The 8,708-nt window shown below is 38.4% G+C and overlaps 1 protein-coding gene across 2 annotated transcripts in view; it reads left to right on the forward strand.

Moving 5' to 3' along the window:
* The first annotated feature begins 313 nt into the window (after positions 1–313).
* alkbh8 (alkB homolog 8, tRNA methyltransferase) overlaps positions 314–8,708 on the forward strand; it is a 14,605-nt gene continuing 6,210 nt past the window's right edge. Inside the window, exons 1-8 of one of the 2 annotated variants that reach the window (XM_020619997.1) lie at positions 314–535; positions 1,407–1,540; positions 1,647–1,747; positions 1,876–2,007; positions 2,183–2,278; positions 3,030–3,134; positions 3,799–3,869; positions 8,482–8,588. In XM_020619997.1, the coding sequence (XP_020475653.1) occupies positions 398–535; positions 1,407–1,540; positions 1,647–1,747; positions 1,876–2,007; positions 2,183–2,278; positions 3,030–3,134; positions 3,799–3,869; positions 8,482–8,588 (884 nt within the window). In that variant the 5' untranslated portion in view covers positions 314–397. Of the gene's footprint in view, positions 543–1,406; positions 1,541–1,646; positions 1,748–1,875; positions 2,008–2,182; positions 2,279–3,029; positions 3,135–3,798; positions 3,870–8,481; positions 8,589–8,708 lie in introns of both variants that reach the window. The other variant, XM_020619998.1, reaches the window with a different exon arrangement.

Below are 8,708 nucleotides of genomic sequence, written 5' to 3' on the forward strand. Positions count from 1 at the left end.
TGACAAGAACAATAACAAGTAAAGTGAAGTTTTAAAGTGTTTCTTTGGCTCTCATTCTCTTACAGATGCATTGATATTTTTTGATGGAGGAAAGGCTTGGGCATAATCTAATAACACATCCAGCAGATTCAAAGCAGCATTATCAACCAATGTGAAGTACAGACTTGCAATCCGCATAGATCTTACTAGGACACTGAGAAAGAACAAAACACGGTTTTCACTGAGATACTGTAATTTTTCTACACAATATAAAAATTATTAAAATAATTGAAAGCATGATTTAAACACACTTTAACCAGTGTACTAAACCTAAATGAGGAAGAGCGCTGATGTGGCGCCTTCGGGAACTACCCGTCTTTTATGTTTGTTGCACCCGGATAAAGTGAAGTGATGTACCATGGATCTTCATAAGGAGAACAACGCGAGGACAGGCAGAAGGAGTAAAGAGGAGAAGAAAGTTGTTCGAAAACAAGTTAAAGCGAGTCACACTTTGTTGAAACATGAAGGCATCGTTACGGTGTCTCAGCCTACCAAGGTAAAAGGTGAAAGCGTTTATAAAACCGAAATAAATCTGTTATTGGACAATAGGCTGAAGAGAGAGCTAGCTAAGAATATACCTTGTTATACTTTTTGCACGCAGTTAATTCCCGTTCAGAGTTGATTTTTAGCTAATTTAAAAGATTAATAAAGAAGGTACGCTAGCTTAGCTGGCTAATTTTCAGGCACTGGTTAAATATTAGCTTGTTTTGACAGTTATCATTCATACTAAAGAAAAACACTCTAGAATGTGTGTGTAACATTAGTGGACTTGTCATTTGATATTTTACAATTGGGATTATTCTTCCAAACTGCAAATGTATTTGTGCACAAAGAATGTACATATCTGTGTTGTAGACACAACGCCAAAATTCAGTTAAACAAGAAATTTAGAAATGTGAAATCATGAAATAGGTGTTAAAAATGGAAGATAGCATTACAAGAAATATCAGAGAAAAACGAAGAAGTGGTAAATGAAAAAAGGCTTATTGTAGGGATTCACTATTTGTAAATATTAAGTTACAATAAAGTTCAGGTTTATGTTTGAGAAGCTGCACCTGGCTAATGTTTTATATTTTTACTTTAAAGAGATGATTCAGTATTGAAATATGATAGTTTGATTAATCAATACACCAACCAAGGGTTTCAACCCTAAAACATTATGTTTGTTGACTAAGGTGTGTTGAGTGTTGTGTAGTTTTAAGGTGTTCAGTTTGACAGCCTCAGGGAAGAAGCTGTTCATTCAATATTTCAAAGAGTGTTGTTATCACTGACTGGTTCAGACTGTGTTTGATGCCATCTTTCCATTTGGTTTTGTTGCCAAACTGGTTGTTAAGCCTATATTATATTAACCAGCCAGTCCTCTGCAGAGTTTGGTGGTGGTTAACGGTGGCCTGGGGAATGGCGTTGGCCGAGAGGAGCTTTCTGCGATGCTGAAAGAGATGGGAGATCTGGAGATGCTGGTCATGCCGCCATATAAGCCTTATGCGTTTGCCACATACAGGTACAACTGCATAGAGGGAACTTTATCACAGCAGGAAGTTAGGACATTTTTTGCTGATCTGCTCTGAAAACCTTTTGTTTACAACTCATACTATTGTTATTTTCAGATTAGAGGAGAGTGCTTGGAAAGCACACAAATACCTTAATGGACAAAGGCTACAGTGTGGAGAGAACAGTGTAACACTCTACCTCAGTTATGTCAACTCAGGTACTTACCTTAAATGTTGTCCTAGAATAGACATACTTTGGAAGCCTGTAGGTTTGATCCTCCTCTTTCTCTCTCTCTCTCTCTCTGTGTGTGTGTGTGTGTGTGTGTGTGTGTGTGTGCGCGCGCAGTAACCTGCGAGGAAGAGGTGTCCATTCCTTTGCCAGAGGGCTTAGTATTGGTGGAAGATTTTGTGTCAGCAGAGGAAGAGGCTCAGTTGCTCGCTGCTATAGACCGGTCGTCGGCTAATGATGAGATCACAGGTGCTTGCACCGTTTGGTTTTTCAGTTTTCAGTTCAAGTTCCTTTATAGATCTCACAATGTTCGTCCAGAAACCGGATTTAAAAAAAAAAATCTTTAACGCTGAATTTAACCTGTGTAAAACTATTCTATACAATTCAGTCAAGAAATATAAAGTGTCATTCTAATGCCTTTTAGCCCAAAAAGCCCTAAAGCATAGAAAAGTCAAACACTATGGCTTTGAATTTCGCTACGACAACAACAACGTGGACAAAGACAAGCCACTACCTGCAGGTAAGTTTACTTTTTTAAATCCTTTTTTTTTTTTTTAACAATTAGGTTTTTATTGGTCTTATTTTCATTGATTTGGCCATTATTCCCTTCACTTAAGATAACATTTTACTCACTAAATGGGGAGCTAAGATTTTGGGACATTGCAATCATTGTTATGCAGAAAAGCTGCACAAAAAATCATTTTGTGAGGGTGATTTAGATCCCTGATTTGAGTCTTGCATGACAGTGATTCTGCTGTGTTTGCATTAGTATGCAGATCCCTTGTATCCAACTAAGCGCCCCCTTTTCCTTGCTAAGATGCGTTAACCAATAGCTGCAACTAATAACCACAAAGTGATTTATTTCTGCCTCATCTTTGTACTAATGGAGAAAATGTTACATCAGTAGAAAATGAGGAGGACAAATTTAGGAAGAAGTAAGAGAGGAATCAGACTCGGCTTTATTGGCCAGGTGTGTCGGACACACGAGGAATTTGACTCTGGTACATCGGCTCTCAATGTGTATGTACATATCCCCATGCAAGGGGCAAGTAAACAGAAAACCAGCATAAGGCTGTGTAATATAACAAAAATAATAAGCAGTATTAACAAGCAACAAACAGTGCAAACAATGCAAAATAAGCATTATAAACAGGCAGTAAACAATGCAGACAGACAAAGGAATGTTCATTATGAAATGGGATAAGTAGGAATAAAAGGAATAAAAATGGAGATCTGGGCAAGCTTATGAGTGTGTGTTTGTGTGTATTCAGGTATTCCTGAGGAGTGTTTACCTGTTCTGGAGAGGTGTGTGAAGAACGGACATGTCGTCATTATGCCAGACCAGCTGACAGTCAACCAGTACGAGTCTGGACAAGGTGAATTATTCTAGTCACAGCTTTAATATTTTAGATAAATTGTACAGATTATAATTAAGGCTCTGTAAAAATCACTGCACATGTGGAGGCAGTGCCAGCTACTGTAGTCAAAGGAAAACTGTGATGTTAAAAATGAAATTGTTTACAACGATTCACAAAAATGTCAATGTGCATGCATGAGGGGAGGAACTGATTCTGGGCACAATCAGTACTATATTACATTTAATCAAATACAATATGCTGCAGGAACTTCAAGCATACATAAGAGGTATGTGAGCCTTGTAGAGAGGTGTGGGAGCTGCTGGAGGTTAGAAAAAAATCCACGTTTAGTTAACAGTGATTTGTTTAGAACTGAACTCAGGAGGACACACTGAGATTACTGATGTGTACCACAAGGGGGCAGCAGAAACCTTTCTGACGTGGAATTTGAAAGTACTTTCTCCCTGTTAGTTGTATGTTAATAGAACTGAAATAAGCTTAAAAACATTGTTTGTATGTTTGTTTAGCTTAAGGGCATAAACTCAAATACATTATTAAATGAATGGTTTGTGTTTCACACATCACAACGATTCAGCCATGTCCACCAGAAACCCGCAAATGTTTAAACACTTTTTGATCTACCTTCATCTCATCATTTTCATTTTGCATGTATGCTTATGTTCAGGTATTCCTCCTCATGTGGACACTCACTCTGCCTTTGAGGACACCATCCTGTCACTGAGCCTGGGGTCAAAGGTGAGGAGTCTGTCCATCATTTAGTGACTTAAACATTTCATGTTCTTGCTTGTTTGGATGTGTGTGTGTATATGCTAATATTTGTTCCTTGGTTTTATTATTTCTTGAGCATGTAAAACACTTCGAACTGCTTTTGTGTGCAATAATATGAAAACAATTCAAATGTGATTTTTTTTTTTTTTTTTTTTTTTTAGATTTTCTGTCGAGAGAGAAATACTTTCCACAAGCCTGTTTTTTCATAATTTACCCAAGCTTATAATTCATCAATCAGCTTGTATAGCCAATGTCGACCAGTTATAACTCGAGGTGCATTCATCAATAATTCAGATGAAAGTTACACATTTAAAGTTAAAAAGGTGCTGGTCAAACACCGCCAAGGTAAAAAGCTGATGGTATGTTTTGTATTTTTTTGAATATGCCTTTTGTGTCCTTGTTTGATCAGTCAAATTTAGTGTCACTGCACTGATCAGTGTGATTCATCTGTCTCAAGGGTACACAACTGTCAGAAATGAGTGTGTGCGCATGTGGCCTTGTGATTTCTCCGAGAACATTTTGGCACTTCGCTTGCTATGTCTCATTCTTTTGTCTCTCTGACACACTTGAATACTTTTATAGTGTATTGCTCACTGTGTTCTTCTGTTAATATAGACTCTTAGAGGCATCCTAGTTTCTTTGTAACGCTTTTGTAAACAGTTAATGAACAGAAGAGCTACAGATTTTCCTTTAAACGGTAGGTATTGCTGTCTCCTTGACTGTTCCAGGTGTGAGTAGATACTGTGACCTGGCACTGGGCCACTGGTTGAGTTTCCACAGGGTGACTGCTGTAGATAAATGCCCATCTGTCTGTGCTTGTCTGAAACGCAGGGGCTCTATTAGCAATCATCTGTCATCTGTCACGGCATCTGTCGCACACACAGACCGACAGACAGCGAGAGTGAGCGAGCACAGTGAATTCTTTGTCCTAGAACTTCAGTGGAGATTTTGTGCCAAGGTGTAAGATAAGGTGAAAGCAATGCTGATAAAAAGGCAGAGGCATGCAGAGTAGACGCATCCAAAAAAGTAAAGTAAAATTTCGTCTTCATCAGGTAATACTCAACATGTGACCAAGAAGGTCCCTTTCTAGGATTCACTTCATTCAACTCTGGTGTGAATCCCTAGTCAGGCTTTTCCATCTGCATCAACTCACCATAACAAGAACAACAATAAAATGCAAAAAACAACCAATGGTATACACGAGTAATGTAGTGTAGTAGGACTTTTACACCAATCAACCATAACATTATGACCACCTGCCTAACACCGTGTCACTCTGCAGCTCATTGTGCATCTTCTGTGAATCTGTTTGCTTCCAGTTCTACTGTCAGGAAGAGCACAAATGTGTCGACCATTCAGTGAAAAACTTATGTAAAGGAGTGAAAACTGTTGTGGTGAGGACGAGTTAGAGAGAATTGTTTAGACTAATTCAACAGCCTCCCCACTCTAGGTGTGATATCATCACTATAGCTGCTGAATGTTTCTCTTCATAGAGACCAGTGTACAGTGTTTCTCAATTTCAACCATTTTAACAAAGATTCAAACAAAATGGAATCTTTTGAAAAGGATGAATGACATTTAAAAGTTTAATCTACAGTAGATCAACCTCATCATCAGTGAACCTTGGGCATCCATGACCCTGTCGCTGGTTCACTGTTTGTCCTTCCTTAGACACTGTAGGTAGGTACTAACCACTGCAGACCAGGAACACCTGCAGTGTGGGAGATGATCTGACCCAGTCGTCAGACATCACAGTTTGGCCTGTTTTTCCTGCTTCCAACACATCAACTTCGAGGACTGAATGTTCACTTGCTGCCTAATATACCCCACACACTGACAGGTGATACTGTAACGAGAATTTTTTTCACCTCACCTGTCAGTGGTCATAATGTTATGGCTGATTGGTGTATATTAGTTTGTTTTTGTTGTTTTTTTTTAGCTGCATGTGCAAGAAGTGAATCGAACTGTGATTACAGTTGGTTTTGATCCTTCTAGAAAACATTCGTTGCATCATAAAATCTTTCTGCCTACCACACAATTCACTTATAACTTGACATGATTTCAGTACTTCCAAAACTAATATTAACACAACTGATTCAGTCATTGCACATTAAAGAAATGCAAACTTCATATAATTTCATATTCATATTCAACTTCATATTTGAAATAGCTGCACTTTCGAGGCTTATTGAGCCTGGAGAGAAAAGACAACTGACTGTGTTTTCATTTGCATTAGTATTGATATATATACTGTGAGGACCAGTTTGTTTCATACCATGGTAATGAGGACATTTTGGCCAGAGCTCATTTTATGACATCTGGTCAACAAGCTGTTTGAGGGTTAAGACTTGGCTTTAGGTTAGTTTTATGCATTTAGTTGTGAGGGTTAAGCTTATGGTAAGGGGCATTACATTATGTCAATGAGTGTCTTCACAAAGAAAGATGTACACTGTGTGTGTGTGTGTGTGTGTGTATGTGTGTGGATTATTGAGGAATCATCCTGTAGCAAAGTACAGCTGCTAACATCACCATCAGTTTAGTCACATTCCACTGGTTTCACTAATACTCCTCAGATGGGAGCAGCACAGTCCTGCTTGTCAACGGTGTGTGTGTCCGTGTCTGCATGTGAGATAGAATTCAGTTGTGAGATCTAATCATTTGCTGGTGTTGAACACACAAGCGTACACAGACATCTCTCTCTGTGCACACACACACCTTTACTTCACAAAATCCAATCTTCCTGCTGTCAGAAGTCGGAGAGTTGCAGTTTGAAGCTGCATAGATGTAATTTCCCTGCAGAGCTCATACTGTTATGCACTCTAAGGAAACATTAGGATCAGTCACCAAAGCTGGAGTGGAGTCAGGCAGAACTCAAAACTGTTGAGTAAAAGGAAAGAATAATTCACATTTCGAAGGTGGTTGTTTAATATTAATATTCTATTAATCTAATAATATAAAAAATAATACTTTGACATTTGCTGCTGTTTGCACAGGTGACTCTTGTCTTATTAGTAGTCACTAATTCAGCCAAGATAGTTTATTCATTATTTTGCTAAATGAAGATATTTCTCAGAATTTGTTTTTGTTTAGTTGTAGACGGTTTAGGCTGTAGATAGTTGTAATAATGCAAGTTTTAATGATAAATATGGATTTAATGATCTTATAATATTTTTTATTAATAATAATAATGTTTTTAATTTTTAGGTTTAATTGGAGATTGTTTTAAAGTTTTGTAGATAGTTTAAGTGGCCCTGAGAGGTCAGCCCACTGTAGCTTGAGAAAATACATGCAAATAGAGAATGTGAAGTGTTGAATTTTGGGTAACTGCGCCATTTTGGAAGATCACACACATTACAAACCTTTATAAGTTAAAGAAAACAATCCCATACAGCATCATACAGTAGCGGATGCTTCAACTACATGCAAACGTACACTTTATTGTTCAGTTTGAGCACAAACAGGGCAGAAATGTATTCATCTGCGGTGTTTGTGTCATCTGCCAACAGCTGCTAGCTAGTGTTAGTTCCCGAACCAAGAGCTGAGCTCAGGGTTCAGAGTCATTTTTCAGTCTGGTGATTTCGTAGGTGGAATCTCTATGTCTGCTACAAGTTGAATTACCACAGTCAGTAAAGCGAGATCCAATGATTTAAGCAATTTTAGTCAAAAAAAAAACAATAATGTATGCAGGTGACTACAGCGCTTATGTCCCAAAACAGTTCCCCCGTCCCAACATTCAATATAGTGTGATGTACCTTCACATTCTTTATTCGCTTGTGTTTTGTCTATAAAGATGGGACACATTTGTTGATGTCATAATTTGTGACTCGTCAAGCTACTCGCTTGCTGGCTAATAAGCAAAATGCTAACACTAAGCGAACATATCTACGCTTATCTGAATTGTATTATAAGAACGTTAACATCAAACAATGTTCCTGTCATGTCCATCACTTTTTAGTGTCCCCTGAAAACATTTCTGTTGTAGTCTGTGCTGTTTGCTAATGTTTTCTGTATTTGCAGCCTGTTTTCTAAATGCTGCACCTGTTATCAAATTGGTGAAACTACGTGTGTTCTCAAGTTGCAGTGTATTGACCATAACCGTGGCTTAAATGAAACACTGAAGATGTCAAAGCTAAATTAAATCAGACAATATCCAGTTTGAGAATCATTACTCAAAGTATTATGGTTTTGTGCTCATTATCAGCGGTTAAATGGCTGTAGCAGAATTGATGCCCTAATCCAATAACCCACATCAATATCATTGCCACTACTGGCCTTATTAAGCAGGATTTATTGCCAGTGGTGTCTTCAGTTTCTTTGTAGATGTCATTATAAAACGGAGTGTTTTCTCTTTCCATCCCATTCATTTAGTCACAGCAGACTGTGCACAGCCCCTGTCCTCATGTTATCTTACCTAACATTGATTAGAATGAATGGGAAAAGATGGCCCTGATATCAGATTTCTGCAGTGTAGCAGACATCCTGAGTTGAGTTAGAATCTGTTGGGAGAGAGAAGTCAAATTTGTTTGTGGTCTAAATTTCCTTGCTTTTAATTCATGTGCGTATATATGCGTTGTTATAGACGGTGATGGAGTTCCGTCATCCTGATGGTCGTCTTGTTCCCGTGATACTGCCAGGACGGAGCCTCCTGGTGATGAAGGGAGAGAGCAGATATCTCTGGACCCATGGGTGAGATGGACTGTGTCAGATGGATTAGTCTCTCTTGCTAGGAGTCCATTTAGCTTGACAAGAGCCTTGGGTTGATTATTAGAGGAGTGACAGTACTTTGTATCTCAATTCTGTTGCAGC

The sequence above is a fragment of the Monopterus albus genome, unplaced genomic scaffold (assembly GCF_001952655.1).
Source record: "Monopterus albus unplaced genomic scaffold, M_albus_1.0 scaffold229.1, whole genome shotgun sequence".
NCBI lineage: Eukaryota > Metazoa > Chordata > Actinopteri > Synbranchiformes > Synbranchidae > Monopterus > Monopterus albus.